At 53.8% G+C, this 16,027-nt stretch overlaps 1 protein-coding gene across 4 annotated transcripts in view; it reads left to right on the forward strand.

Annotated features, from left to right (window-relative positions):
• The first annotated feature begins 1,320 nt into the window (after positions 1 to 1,320).
• The window catches only part of VTI1A (vesicle transport through interaction with t-SNAREs 1A), a 508,838-nt gene continuing 494,131 nt past the window's right edge, over positions 1,321 to 16,027 (forward strand). For all 4 annotated transcript variants that reach the window (XM_069754293.1, XM_069754291.1, XM_069754294.1 and 1 more), the window contains exons 1-3: positions 1,321 to 1,734; positions 7,889 to 7,947; positions 13,214 to 13,324. In XM_069754293.1, coding sequence (XP_069610394.1) covers positions 1,641 to 1,734; positions 7,889 to 7,947; positions 13,214 to 13,324 — 264 coding nt within the window. In that variant the 5' untranslated portion in view covers positions 1,321 to 1,640. The remainder of the gene's footprint in view (positions 1,735 to 7,888; positions 7,948 to 13,213; positions 13,325 to 16,027) is intronic.

Consider the following 16,027-nt stretch of genomic DNA (forward strand, 5'->3'; position numbering starts at 1 on the left):
GCGTTTTCTAGGTAGGAGGCCCTCATGCTGGCGTTTTTTCCCCTAAAGCATTTTTTGTGTTTTTCATTGATTTTTCCATTTTACACCCGGGCGTATTTTTAGCCTCTTGTTTTGGAGCAGATTCTGGGACAGGCACATATCCTGATACGTATATAAATATTGGTCCAAATCCCGTTTTCTCCGTTAATCAGTGCGGCAGTCTGATGGCGTCTGGGTGACACGTTCTTTACCGTTGAGTTTACTGGGACATTGTGACCCCGCTGCGTGCTGTGGTCTGACACGTCGGCCATCGCTCGGGTGTAAACCCTCCATGTGAACGGTCCCTGACTTGCTCCGTCCACGCGCCGCCGAGTGCGGTCAACGTTGAGTCCGTTCTGCACACAGCGAGCCCTGGGACGCCGGATTTCGCATCAGTTTCTCAGGGACGCATTCACTTCACGCGTCGTCCTGCCTAAACCGCAGCCGCGTCCTCGTACAGACGCCGCATGATACGTCCGTGTGCCGGACACAGCAGAGCAGTGCTGCCGCGGGTCACATGGGCGTCTCACAGGCGGATGGCGATATTTCAGGCGGACGTCAGAACCTGGATCGGTTTTTATCCGATTTGAGGATGAATGTGAGTAAATCTGTGAATAGAGTCGTTGCCGCTCGGATTGTAAGAAGTTACACGAAAATTGTACCCGGAACAGTAAAATAATCTCCGTGTGATCCCGGCCCTACGGACGCGTGCGACCGCTCACTTCTATCACTGCGGGGCACCGGGATGAGGAGGGAAGGTTTATTATGAGGGGCTCCTTCCCTGGACCCCCGTCATGGGCGCTCCGGCTGTCTCTGGTGCGGTCAGTACTGGCCCTATGGCTGCTCACTACGAGGCCCACTGAGCAGACGGAGTGGGCAATGTCTGCGGCCATCTGTGTGCTCGCGGGGCCTCATCTTGTGCAGCACATTGATTATAGGTGTCAGTCACTATAGAGGGGCCATATGGAGGCTCTCCAGCTGATTATTATTATTTATTGTTATCGTTATTGTTATTTATAGCTGATCGGTTACTATGGTATTGGTTACTAGGCGTATGCAATAAAGAAACCAATCAAATTGCAGCTTTCATTTTCCACATCCAGGTTGCAAAAAAATAAAAATTGAATCTGGTACTGATTGGTTGCTCTAGAAAGTGCTTGCTAGGGGTATTGATTAGAGCAGCCAATCATATTACAGCTCTCTACTAAAATAAGCAATCACATTACTGCTCTTATCTGGAACAACCAATCATATTGCAGCTCTCATCTAGAACGCCCAATCACAGTATAGCTCTCATCCAGCACAACCAATCAAATTACAGCTCTCATTTTGACACTCGGGTTGGAGGAGGAGAGCTGAGGGCTGATTGGTTGCTTCGGGCTGCACGCTCTCCTGTAGGACGCGGCCTCATCGTTTATTCATGATGGCAGTGTCACAGAACCGAGAGCCGTGCGTGACGTTCCTCCTCCATCTCCACTGTCAGTAGCTCGGTGACGGCAGCTGCCGGTTGCTAAGGAAGAACTGGTTGCTAAGGGCGCCGCGGAGCGCTGAGAGAGCGGACCGGCGGAAGTGGTTGGAGAGGAGACTTCCGGTTGTCACTGCTCTCTGCTGTCTGGATAAACATGTCTGCCGAGTTCCAGGGTTATGAACAGGACTATGGCGTCCTCACTGCCGAGATCACCAGCAGGATCGGGAAGATCCCCAAACTGTCAGGAGGTGAGGCCGGGAGAGAGGCAGAGGAGACGAGGGAGAGACATATACAGGGGAGACTGCTGGGGAGAAGAGAGAGACCCCCAGAGATGTGGAGAGACCCCCATATACGAGGGGAGACTGCTGAGGGAAGAGAGAGACCCCCAGAGATGTGGAGAGACCCCCCCATATACAGGGGAGACTGCTGGGGAGAAGGGAGAGACCCCCATATACAGGGGAGAGTGCTGGGGAGAAGAGAGAGACCCCCAGAGATGTGGAGAGACCCCCATATACGAGGGGAGACTGCTGGGGGAAGAGAGAGACCCCCAGAGATGTGGAGAGACCCCCCCCCATATACAAGAGAGACTGCTGAGGAGAAGGGAGAGACCCCCATATACAGGGGAGACTGCTGGGGAGAAGAGAGAGACCCCCATATACAGGGGAGAGTGCTGGGGAGAAGGGAGAGACCCCCATATACAGGGGAGAGTGCTGGGGAGAAGAGAGAGACCCCCATATACAGGGGAGAGTGCTGGGGAGAAGGGAGAGACCCCCATATACAGGGGAGACTGCTGGGGAGAAGAGAGAGACCCCCATATACAGGGGAGAGTGCTGGGGAGAAGAGAGAGACCCCCATATACAGGGGAGAGTGCTGGGGAGAAGGAAGAGACCCCCATATACAGGGGAGAGTGCTGGGGAGAAGAGAGACCCCCATATACAGGGGAGAGTGCTGGGGAGAAGAGAGAGACCCCCATATACAGGGGAGAGTGCTGGGGAGAAGGAAGAGACCCCCATATACAGGGGAGAGTGCTGGGGAGAAGAGAGACCCCCATATACAGGGGAGAGTGCTGGGGAGAAGAGAGAGACCCCCATATATGAGGGGAGAGTGCTGGGGAGAAGGGAGAGACCCCCCCATGTGCTGGGGAGAAGGCAGAGACCCCCATATACAGGGGAGAGTGCTGGGGAGAAGAGAGAGACCCCCATATACAGGGGAGACTGCTGGGGAGAAGAGAGAGACCCCCATATACAGGGGAGAGTGCTGGGGAGAAGAGAGAGACCCCCAGAGATGTGGAAAGACCCCCATATATGAGGGGAGACTGCTGGGGAGAAGGGAGAGACCCCCCATATACAGGGGAGAGTGCTGGGGAGAAGGGAGAGACCCCCATATACAGCGGAGAGTGCTGGGGAGAAGGGAGAGACCCCCATATACAGGGGAGACTGCTGGGGAGAAGAGAGAAACCCCCAGAGATGTGGAGAGACCCCCATATACAGGGGAGACTGCTGGGGAGAAGAGAGAGACCCCCCATATACAGGGGCGAGTGCTGTGGAGAAGGGAGAGACCCCCATATACAGGGGAGACTGCTGGGGAGAAGGGAGAGACCCCCAGAGATGTGGAGAGACCCCCATATACGAGGGGAGACTGCTGGGGGAAGAGAGAGACCCCCAGAGATGTGGAGAGACCCCCCCCCATATACAAGAGAGACTGCTGAGGAGAAGGGAGAGACCCCCATATACAGGGGAGACTGCTGGGGAGAAGAGAGAGACCCCCATATACAGGGGAGAGTGCTGGGGAGAAGGGAGAGACCCCCATATACAGGGGAGAGTGCTGGGGAGAAGAGAGAGACCCCCATATACAGGGGAGAGTGCTGGGGAGAAGGGAGAGACCCCCATATACAGGGGAGACTGCTGGGGAGAAGAGAGAGACCCCCATATACAGGGGAGAGTGCTGGGGAGAAGAGAGAGACCCCCATATACAGGGGAGAGTGCTGGGGAGAAGGAAGAGACCCCCATATACAGGGGAGAGTGCTGGGGAGAAGAGAGAGACCCCCATATACAGGGGAGAGTGCTGGGGAGAAGAGAGAGACCCCCATATATGAGGGGAGAGTGCTGGGGAGAAGGGAGAGACCCCCCCATGTGCTGGGGAGAAGGCAGAGACCCCCATATACAGGGGAGAGTGCTGGGGAGAAGAGAGAGACCCCCATATACAGGGGAGACTGCTGGGGAGAAGAGAGAGACCCCCATATACAGGGGAGAGTGCTGGGGAGAAGAGAGAGACCCCCAGAGATGTGGAAAGACCCCCATATATGAGGGGAGACTGCTGGGGAGAAGGGAGAGACCCCCCATATACAGGGGAGAGTGCTGGGGAGAAGGGAGAGACCCCCATATACAGCGGAGAGTGCTGGGGAGAAGTGAGAGACCCCCATATACAGGGGAGACTGCTGGGGAGAAGAGATAAACCCCCAGAGATGTGGAGAGACCCCCATATACAGGGGAGACTGCTGGGGAGAAGAGAGAGACCCCCCATATACAGGGGCGAGTGCTGTGGAGAAGGGAGAGACCCCCATATACAGGGGAGACTGCTGGGGAGAAGGGAGAGACCCCCATATACAGGGGAGACTGCTGGGGAGAAGAGAGAGACCCCTATATACAGGGGAGAGTGCTGGGGAGAAGAGAGAGACCCCCATATACAGGGGAGAGTGCTGGGGAGAAGGGAGAGACCCCTATATATGAGGGGAGACTGCTGAGGAGAAGAGAGACCCCCAGAGATGTGGAGAGACCCCCATACACAGGGGAGACTGCTGGGGAGAAGGGAGAGACCCCCAGAAATCTGGAGAGACCCCCATACACAGGGGAGAGTGCTGGGGAGAAGGGAGAGACCCCTAGAGATGTGGAGAGACCCCCATATATGAGGGGAGACTGCTGGGGACAAGGGAGAGACCCCCATATACAGGGGAGAGTGCTGTGGAGAAGAGAGAGACCCCCAGAGATGTGGAGAGACACCCATATATGAGGGGAGACTGCTGGGGAGAAGGGAGAGACCCCCCATATACAGGGGAGAGTGCTGGGGAGAAGGGAGAGACCCCCCATATACAGGGGAGAGTGCTGGGGAGAAGGGAGAGACCCCCCATATACAGGGGAGAGTGCTGGGGAGAAGGGAGAGACCCCCATATACAGGGGAGAGTGCTGGGGAGAAGGGAGAGACCCCCCATATACAGGGGAGACTGCTGGGGAGAAGAGAGAGACCCCCCATATACAGGAGAGAGTGCTAGGGAGAAGGGAGAGACCCCCATATACAGGGGAGAGTGCTGGGGAGAAGGGAGAGACCCCCATATTCAGGGGAGACTGCTGGGGAGAAGAGAGAGACCCCTATATACAGGGGAGAGTGCTGGGGAGAAGAGAGAGACCCCCATATGCAGGGGAGAGTGCTGGGGAGAAGAGAGAGACCCCCATATACAGGGGAGAGTGCTGGGGAGAAGGGAGAGACCCCTATATATGAGGGGAGACTGCTGAGGAGGAGAGAGACCCCCAGAGATGTGGAGAGACCCCCATATATGAGGGGAGAGTGCTGGGGAGAAGAGAGATACTCCCATATGCAGGGGAGAGTGCTGGGGAGAAGGGAGAGACCCCCAGAGATGTGGAGAGACCCCCCGTATACGAGGGGAGACTGCTGGGGGAAGAGAGAGACCCCCATATACTTGGGAGAGTGCTGGGGAGAAGGGAGAGACCCCCAGAAATGTGGAGAGACCCCCATACACAGGGGAGAGTGCTGGGGAGAAGTGAGAGACCCCCAGAAATGTGGAGAGACCCCCCATACACAGGGGAGAGTGCTGGGGAGAAGGGAGAGACCCCTAGAGTTGTGGAGAGACCCCCATATATGAGGGGAGACTGCTGGGGACAAGGGAGAGACCCCCATGTACAGGGGAGAGTGCTGTGGAGAAGAGAGAGACCCCCAGAGATGTGGAGAGACACCCATATATGAGGGGAGCCTGCTGGGGAGAAGGGAGAGACCCCCATATACAGGGGAGACTGCTGGGGAGAAAAGAGAGACCCCTATATACAGGGGAGAGTGCTGGGGAGAAGGGAGAGACCCCCATATATGAGGGGAGACTGCTGGGGACAAGGGAGAGACCCCCATATACAGGGGAGAGTGCTGGGAGAAGAGAGAGACCCCCAGAGATGTGGAGAGACACCCATATATGAGGGGAGACTGCTGGGGAGAAGAGAAAGACCCCCATATACAGGGGAGACTGCTGGGGAGAAGAGATAGACCCCCAGAGATGTGGAGAGACCCCCATATATGAGGGGAGACTGCTGGGGACAAGGGAGAGACCCCCGTATACAGGGGAGAGTGCTGGGGAGAAGGGAGAGACCCCCATATACAGGAGAGACTGCTGGGGAGAAAAGAGAGACCCCCATATACAGGGGAGACTGCTGGGGAGAAGAGAGAGACCCCCAGAGATGTGGAGAGACCCCCATATACGAGGGGAGACTGCTGGGGACAAGGGAGAGACCCCCATATACAGGGGAGAGTGCTGGGGAGAAGGGAGAGACCCCCATATGCGAAGGGAGACTGCTGGGGAGAAGAGAAAGACCCCCACAGACGTGGAGAGACCCCCATATACGAGGGGAGACTGCTGGGGACAAGGGAGAGACCCCCATATACAGGGGAGAGTGCTGGGGAGAAGGGAGAGACCCCCATATGCGAAGGGAGACTGCTGGGGAGAAGAGAAAGACCCCCACAGACGTGGAGAGACCCCCATATACGAGAGGATACTGCTGGGGAGAAGAGAGAGACCCCCAGAGATGTAGAGAGACCCTCATATACGAGAGGAGATAGCTGGGGACAAGGAAGAGACCCCAGAGATGTGGAGATACCCCCATATACAATAGGAGAGTGCTGGGGAGAAGGGAGAGACCCTCTTATACAACGGGAGACTGCTGGGGAAATAAGGGAGAGACCCCCATACACAGAAGGAGAGTGCTGGGGAGAAGGGAGAGACCCCCATATACAAGGGGAGACTGCTGAGGAGAAGGGAGAGACCCCCATATACGAGGGGAGATTTCTGGGGAGAAGGGAAGGACCCCAAAGATGTGGAGAGACCACCATATACAGGGGGAGAGTGCTGGGGAGAAGGGAGAGACCCCCATATACAAGGGGAGAGTGCTGGGGAGAAGGGAGAGACCCCCATATACGAGGGGAGAGTGCTGGGGAGAAGGGAGAGACCCCCATATACGAGGGGAGAGCGCTGGGGAGAATGGAGAGACCCCCATATATACGAGAAGAGACTCCTGGGGATTAGAGGGACACCCCAGAGACCCCCATATACAAGGGGAGAGCGCTGGGGAGAAGGGAGAAACCCCCATATACAAGGAAGAGACCCCCATATATGAGGCGAGACTGCTGGGGACTAAAGAGAGACCCCCAGAGATGTGGAGAGACCCCCATATACAAGAGGAGAGCGCTGGGGAGAAGGGAGAAACCCCCATATACCAGGAAGAGACATTGGACGGGCTGAGCGACATTGGAAGGGCTGAGCGCCCGGGGACAGGGGACGGGCTGAGCGACATTGGACGGGCTGAGCGCCCGGGGACAGGGGACGGGCTGAGCGACATTGGACGGGCTGAGCGCCCGGGGACAGGGGACGGGCTGAGCGACATTGGACGGGCTGAGCGCCCGGGGACAGGGGACGGGCTGAGCGCCCAGGGACCAGGGACGGGCTGAGCGCCCGGGGACAGGGGACGGGCTGAGGGACAGGGGACGGGCTGAGCGACATTGGATGGGCTGAGCGCCTGGGGACATGGGACGGGCTGAGCGACATTGGACGGGCTGAGCGCCTGGGGACGGAACGGGCTGAGCGACATTGGACGGGCTGAGCGCCTGGGGACGGGACGGGCTGAGCACCCGGGGACAGGGGACGGGCTGAGCGACATTGGACGGGCTGAGCACCCGGGGACAGGGGACGGGCTGAGCGCCCGGGGACGGGTAGGGCTGAGGGACAGGGGACGGGCTGAGCGCCCGGGGACAGGGGTAGGGCTGAGGGACAGGGGACGGGCTGAGCGACATTGGACGGGCTGAGCGCCTGGGGACGGGACGGGCTGAGCGACATTGGACGGGCTGAGCGCCCGGGGACGGGACGGGCTGAGCACCCGGGGATAGGGGACGGGCTGAGCGACATTGGACGGGCTGAGCGCCTGGGGACGGGACGGGCTGAGCACCCGGGGACAGGGGACGGGCTGAGCGACATTGGACGGGCTGAGCACCCGGGGACAGGGGACGGGCTGAGCGACATTGGACGGGCTGAGCGCCTGGGGACGGGACGGGCTGAGCGACATTGGACGGACTGAGCGCCAGGGGACGGGGCATGGGTTGACCGCCCAGTGATCTTCACCTTTATTGTTACAGAGGAGAAGAAGCAGATGGTGATGAATGTGGAGAAGCAGCTGGAGGAGGCCAAGGAGCTGGTGAGTGTGTAACCGAGAGCTTCTCACATAGCGCCCCCATCTGCTCAGGAGCCAAACTGGATGTCAAACTGCTGGAGTGTTGTCTCTAATGTGATTCCGATTGTGCACATGTATTAGTTTGTGAACCCTTACAGACGCTGCACATAATGGGCCTCTTCCAATTACAACTCTCAGTATCTCCTGCCAGCTAGCAGTGGTGAAATGCTAGGAGTATTTTACGGTTTTATTTTGGTTTGCTATAAATAATCCCTGGATGCAGTAATGTCCGACCCTAGGAGACGGACCTCAGATCCTGACCATCTCCGCTCACACAGCTGGCGTGTTCCAGTGTATCGGTGCAGGTGAGAGCGGCCAGCCCGGGGTCCAGGACAGGAGCCGGATTTGGGCTTCTGCTCTTTTTTGCTGATGACAAACGGGCGGTTTTTAACCTAAAGAAAAACTCCCAGCCCCCGCAGATTGCACAGCACACACTGTGACACATGGCCGCTGTAAGCCGGACGGGCTCTGTGCCAGTGTTACCTTGTACCAGGACTTCTGTACACCTAGATGGGTTTCCAGTTGTATTACATTAAAGGGGTTGTCCAGGACTGATATATTCCTGACGTGTTCTTACAATCGGTCATTAATATGAGATCGTGGGGGGTCCGACACCCGTCACTTCCACCAATCAGCTTTGCACAGAGCGCCGTACACCATGCAGTGGCTGTTCTTGGTACTGCAGCTCTGATCATTCACTTCAATAGGAGCTGAAAACTTCTTATTGGTGGGGGTGTTAGCAAGTAGGAGTCAGTTCACAGGGCTCTCGTCCGGCAGCCTGGGAATACTGAACCAGTGTCCAGCATCTTTTCTATTCAGGTAGTCTTAGTGCAAAAGTATATCCCTGTATGTCACAAAGGCGGCTGCTGTCATTACACTGGGGGAGTTGTAGTTTCATCTAAGGTTAAAGCCGATCTGTCACCAGATTTCACAATACAAACTGCATACATTATTCCATAGATATATTAGACCTGCTGAGGCTGGTGTACTTATTGTGATAATCAATGTCAGGATGGCAATACAATCATCCCATTAAAATGAGCATGTTGTGAGTCCAACCAGAGCTGGGACTCCTTATAACATGGAGCAGGAAAACGTTTTCAAAGCACCAAACAGCCATTCTGACTTGGAATTCCAGTAAGTACAAGAGATCTAATGTCTGCAGTTTTTATTGGGAAATCTGGTGACTGATCCGCTTTACAGATCACTGGTGGAGACCCCGTTTGGGTTAATGAGCAGCCCCGTTCTCCAGGCCTGAACTCCTGACTTGTAGCTGCTACCTGCACTGATATGTTGCCACAAGCTGCACCTGTGTGAATGGGATTATGTAAGTTTTCCATCACCAGATATAAATAATTGATGTCTTAACCACCGCTCCTTTCATTCTTTATCCCTTTCATAACACGGATGGTTTATGTTTTGTGTTTTAATTTTTTTCCTCCTCTTCTTCCTAGAGGCAAAACTTTTTTATTTTTATGCTTTTTTAATTTTTTTTTACATTTTTAACTATTGGATATAAGTGGGTGCACAGAGCTCCGCAGAGGGTATAAGTGGGTACACAAAGCTCTGCAGAGGGTATAAGTGGGTACACAGAGCTCCGCATTGGGTATAAGTGGATACACAGAGCTCTGTAGAGGGTATAAGTGGATACACAGAGCTCTGCAGTGGGTGTAAGTGAGTACACAGAGCTCAGTAGTGGGTATAAGTGGGTACACAGAGCTCCGTAGTGGGTAAAAGTGGGTACACAGAGCTGTGCAGAGGGTATAAATGGGTACATAGAGCTCTGCAGTGGGTACACAGAGCTCCTCAGTGAGTATAAGTGGGTGCACAGAGCTGTGCAGGGAGTATAAGTGGGTACACAGAGCTCCGTAGTTGGTATAAGTGGGTACACAGAGCTGTGCAGGGGTTATAAGTGGGTACACAGATCTCTGCAGAGGGTATAAATGGGTACAAATAGCTCCACAGTGGGTATAAGTGGGTACACAAGAGCTCTGCAGTTGGTATAAGTGGGTACATAGAGCTCTGCAGTGGGTACACAGAGCTCCTCAGTGAGTATAAGTGAATACACAGAGCTGTGCAGGAGGTATAAGTGGGTACACAGAGATCTGCAGAGGGTATAAATGGGCACAAAGAGCTCCACAGTGGGTATAAGTGGGTACACAGAGCTCCGCAGAGGGTATAAGTGGGTACACAGAGCTGTGCAGGGGGTATAAGTGGGTACACAGAGCTCTGCAGTGGGTATAAGTGGGTACACAGAGCTGTGCAGGGGGTATAAATGGGTGCAAAGAGCTCCACAGTGGGTATAAGTTGGTCCACAGAGCTCCCACCAGTCCAGCAGGGTAGCTGCGTACTGTGTGGGCTGTAGTCTCTGCACAGCTACTGTTCTTGGCTGACATTATGACCAGGGAGTATCCAGGTGTATGGGAGCGACACGATGTCAGCAAGATCGGCCGGCGGCTCCTCTGCAGCAGAGAAGGGTCATAATGTGTGCAGACAGGGATAACCTGCGGCCACGAGTCAGGAGGGACAGTCACGTTACACACAGTATGGCAGTCGGCAAATATCACCTCTGACCATTACTAGTTTAATAGAAATATATATATAATATATACAGTATATATAGTTCTGTGCACAAGGTTTAGGCAGATGGGACAAAATGCTGCCACATTAGATTGCTTTTAAAAAAATAATAGTTTATTTTTATCAATTAATATACAAAGTGAATGAACAAAAGATAATGTAAATCCCATCAGTATCTGGTGACCGCCCGTCACCTCCATCATCAGTATCTGGTGACCGCCCGTCTCCTCCATCATCAGTATCTGGTGACCGCCCGTCTCCTCCATCATCAGTATCTGGTGACCGCCCGTCTCCTCCATCATCAGTATCTGGTGATCGCCCGTCACCTCCATCATCAGTATCTGGTGATCACCCGTCACCTCCATCATCAGTATCTGGTGACCGCCCGTCTCCTCCATCATCAGTATCTGGTGACCGCCCGTCTCCTCCATCATCAGTATCTGGTGACCGCCCGTCTCCTCCATCATCAGTATCTGGTGATCGCCCGTCACCTCCATCATCAGTATCTGGTGATCACCCGTCACCTCCATCATCAGTATCTGGTGACCGCCCGTCTCCTCCATCATCAGTATCTGGTGATCGCCCGTCACCTCCATCATTAGTATCTGGTGACCGCCCATCTCCTCCATCATCAGTATCTGGTGATCGCCCGTCACCTCCATCATCAGTATCTGGTGACCGCCCGTCTCCTCCATCATCAGTATCTGGTGACCGCCCGTCTCCTCCATCATCAGTATCTGGTGACCGCCCGTCACCTCCATCATCAGTATCTGGTGACCGCCCGTCTCCTCCATCATCAGTATCTGGTGACCGCCCGTCTCCTCCATCATCAGTATCTGGTGAGTGCCCGTCACCTCCATCATCAGTATCTGGTGACCGCCCGTCTCCTCCATCATCAGTATCTGGTGATCGCCCGTCACCTCCATCATCAGTATCTGGTGACCGCCCGTCTCCTCCATCATCAGTATCTGGTGACCGCCCGTCTCCTCCATCATCAGTATCTGGTGACCGCCCGTCACCTCCATCATCAGTATCTGGTGACCGCCCGTCTCCTCCATCATCAGTATCTGGTGACCGCCCGTCTCCTCCATCATCAGTATCTGGTGAGTGCCCGTCACCTCCATCATCAGTATCTGGTGACCGCCCGTCTCCTCCATCATCAGTATCTGGTGATCGCCCGTCACCTCCATCATCAGTATCTGGTGACTGCCCGTCTCCTCCATTTTCAGTATCTGGTGATCGCCCGTCACCTCCATCATCAGTATCTGGTGATCACCCGTCACCTCCATCATCAGTATCTGGTGACCGCCTGTCACCTCCACCATCAGTATCTGGTGACCGCCCGTCGCCTCCATCATCAGTATCTGGTGACCGTCCGTCGCCTCCATCATCAGTATCTGGTGACCGCCCGTCTCCTCCATCATCAGTATCTGGTGATTGCCCGTCTCCTCCATCATCAGTATCTGGTGACCGTCCGTCACCTCCATCATCAGTATCTGGTGACCGCCCGTCTCCTCCATTGTGTCTTGTTGCTGCGCTCTGTCTTTTATGGTGTATGACTGTCTTCCAATTCCTCACCTCTGTAGAAGAGTCTTTCCTCTTACATGGGTGTTTCTGTGTCAGTTAGTGCCTGAGTGTCCATCTCCGTATGATCATTATCTCCTATCTGGTATAATTGGTCACTGCTACAACCAACTATAATCCTACAACCTCCCTGACTGCACAAGTGACAGAAGAAGTGATGGAGGCAACTAGATACTGATGATGGAGGGGGTGATGGAGTGGACGGGCACTGATGGCGGAGTGGACGGGCCCTCGCCGGGCACTGATGGCGGAGTCACCGGGCCCTCGCCGGGCACTGATGGCGGAGTGGACGGGCCCTCGCCGGGCACTGATGGCGGAGTGGACGGGCCCTCGCCGGGCACTGATGGCGGAGTGGACGGGTCCTCGCCGGGCACTGATGGCGGAGTGGACGGGTCCTGACTGGGCACTGATGGCGGAGTCGCCGGGCCCTCGCCGGGCACTGATGGCGGAGTGGATGGGCCCTCGCCGGGCACTGATGGCGGAGTGGACGGGCCCTCGCCGGGCACTGATGGCGGAGTGGACGGGCCGTCGCCGGGCACTGATGGCGGAGTGGACGGGCCGTCGCCGGGCACTGATGGCGGAGTGGACGGGCCGTCGCCGGGCACTGATGATGGAGACGACTGGTTAATTGATAAAAATAAAGTATTAACTCCTCAATGTCTTAGACCCTCCTCGCTGTGCAGCCTTTTCTTTACACTTGCCTTCTTTACGTCTTGCTGTCTTTGAGTTGAGCGTTAGATCCTGTCCCAGAGAATTCCAGGTTCACTGCCTTGTAAGGAAGCAGCTGTCCAGAGCTGGGGGGCCCACAGTATAGGATAGGGTTGTGTTTTCTGATTGCCCCTAATCTCGGACAACCCCTTTAATTTAATGCAGTGGCCCGGCAGAAGAGCAGCCCATATGGGGTGTATGGTAGTGGGGTCACCTGTTGCTGTAGCCCCTACAATTAGCGTATGTTGGGGGTACAGGGAGGATGATGACCTCGGCAGGGGCCGGAGGACACGCGGTCAGTGCAGAGTGTTGTGTGGTCACATGTGAGTGATGTACGATGTCCTTTCTGTCCCCACAGCTGGAGCAAATGGACCTGGAGGTTCGGGAGATCCCGGCTCAGAGCAGAGCCATGTACAGCAACCGCATGAGGAGCTACAAGCAGGAGATGGGCAAGCTGGAGGCCGACTTTGTGAGTTACCACAATACTGAAATAGCGCCATGGCCCTCAATACTAAAGTCCTGCCTTAGTTTGAAGGAGTCGTTTTGTGTCTGCAGCTCCTATACAGACCAATGTGTCTCCATGGAGACCGAATACAAATACCATGAGGTCTGATCTTGCAGTCTTATTTTCTTGTGCTTCATGTAACCTGCAGAGCTTAGAAAAGACAGATATGAAGAGGTTATGTCACCCGCGGAGGCACTTGGGTCCGCATATTTATTATGTGTGAAGGGGGTCACATACTTATAATACATATATAAAACTAACAGACGGGTGCAGAGGGGAGAGGACCCTGACCTCATGGGCTTACAGTCTCCTGGGGTCGAGGATCGTATAGGAGCTGCACACACAGAAATGGACGTTTACACTTCACTCATTTTATTTTAGAAGAGCATAGGGGGAACCCTTTCAGTAAATGTTTTAAAGGGTCACCCAGTCTGTGACCCCCCAGAGTCCTGAGTGGTTTGTCCCCTTTAAATGTATTCTGCGCTTAACTTCTGCCGCCAAGTCCAGATCTCGCACTGTGATGTGCGCAGTATATGAGCGGCCCCTCATACCAGGCACTGGACCCCACCCAGCAGGAACTACCTGTCCTGTGTATATATGATGAATGACCCCTCTACATGCACGGTGAGTGACGTCCATGCGGTAAGCGGCTCTGTAGGCAGAATCCTCTCCACCGTAGCCCGGTGCACACTGCCTCAGTCACAGCTGGGTCTACACATACTGAGCCATCCTTTACTGCAGCCAATATATATAGCTGTCTGCCTGCTTGTTGTACATGGCAGTATAGCAGTGGACTCCTTGTACCCGACAAATAAGCAGCAGCTAGATTCGTAGCTGCCAGAGGGGGAAGGAGACTGATTCCGTCCAGTCAGTTCTGCCTCAGCTGCTAAAAATAATGAAAGCCATATTAAAAGTGTCATTATTTTCATTCTATAACACCGCAAATTACCTACAAACAGCATTCAGGACTGTTGGTAAGAGAATTAATTTATGGACCAGCACCTACAGAAGCGAGCCCCGCCTGTATATAAGCGCTGTGGCCTCGGTTCATCATTGTCTTTCCGCCTTTACTTGGAGCAAAAATGATTCCAATAATAACTTCTTATTTGTGCCTTATTCATTATTTAATTTTTATTACCTGTGCTTGGTGTTGTCACTTTTCTTTCTTTTTCTGTGTTCGATCTTATGGCCTTGGGTTTCTTTATCCGGATGTTTTCACCTATTTCATGATTTGCGACGTTTTGAAAACTTTATTTTGCAGTTGTCCTTCAGTGCCATAGTGGAGTACATCGCCCGTCTAATCTTATGTTTGCGCAGTTGAAAGCAAAACGTGCCACATATTAATGGATCACGCATCTATTTGCTTTTATTTCTCTTGTTGTTTTTGTTCCCTTTTTTTTTTTTTCAAACTCTTCATATTGTCACTTGATGAGTTTGGGGCAAAATCAAAGATTCTCTTTTTTTTCCTTCTTTTTCTACATTTTTGCACTTTTTTTTACAGTGGAAACTTACTGTCCTTTTAAAATGTCGCGCGATAGTCTCAGTTGGGCTAATGAGACTAAACAGATTTTGTACCAGGTGCCCTCACTTATCGCCCCTTGTTTTGAATTCTGCGCTATCAGACTCGACATCCCCTTCTCCCTATGAGTAGCAGTTGTCGCCCTCCGACCTCCTCCTGTCAGTTCCTGGATCACTTTGCCACCTGGCTTCCATATTTTCTAACCTGTGACATCCCCACCCTCATTATGGGAGAACATCCCCATTGCTTTTCCCCTTTCCCCATCTGCCACTCACCTTTTATCTTTGACCTCCTCCTTCGGCCTTTCACAGCTTACTAACTCTCCTACACATGAAGACATAAATACTCCTAACTTGGTCTTCTCCCGGCTTTGCTCAGTGCATGATTTTACCAGCTTCCCTCTCCCACTCTCTGACCACAACCTTCTATCATTCTCTGTCAAGAACTGCCATCCCGCTCAGGTCTCCCCCACTTTCCACACTTATAGAGAAATACAGGCCATTATGAAGAATTTGCAGTCATCATTGGCGCCAATCTCCTCCATCTCATGTCCTGACTCTGCACTGAAACATTATAATGAAACCCTGCAACATTCCCTGGATGAAGCTGCACCTCCTACACATAGAACAACACGGCACAGATAACTCTGCAATAACTCTCTCTGTTTCTCTTATTCACTCTCGTCTGGACTATTGTAACTCTCTACTAATCGGCCTCCCTCTTACCAAACTCTCCCCGCTCCAATCTGTCCTGAATGCTGCAGCCAGGATCATATTCCTCACCAACCGTTACACCGATGCCTCTACCCTGTGCCAGTCATTACACTGGTTACCCATCAATATAAACTTATCACTCTCGCCCACAAAGCACTCCATGGCTCAGCACCACCCTACATCTCCTCCCTGGTCTCCGTCTACCACCCTACCCGTGCCCTCCGCTCTGCTAATGACCTCAGGTTAGCATCCTCAATAATCAGAACCTCCCACTCCCATCTCCAAGACTTTACACGTGCTGCGCCGATTCTTTGGAATGCACTACCCAGGATAATACGATTAATCCCCAATCCCCACAGTTTTAAGCGTACCCTAAAAACTCATTTGTTCAGATTGGCCTACCGCCTCAACGCATTAACCTAACGATCCCTGTGT

Source organism: Ranitomeya imitator, chromosome 2 (genome assembly GCF_032444005.1).
Source record: "Ranitomeya imitator isolate aRanImi1 chromosome 2, aRanImi1.pri, whole genome shotgun sequence".
In the NCBI taxonomy this organism is placed as follows: domain Eukaryota; kingdom Metazoa; phylum Chordata; class Amphibia; order Anura; family Dendrobatidae; genus Ranitomeya; species Ranitomeya imitator.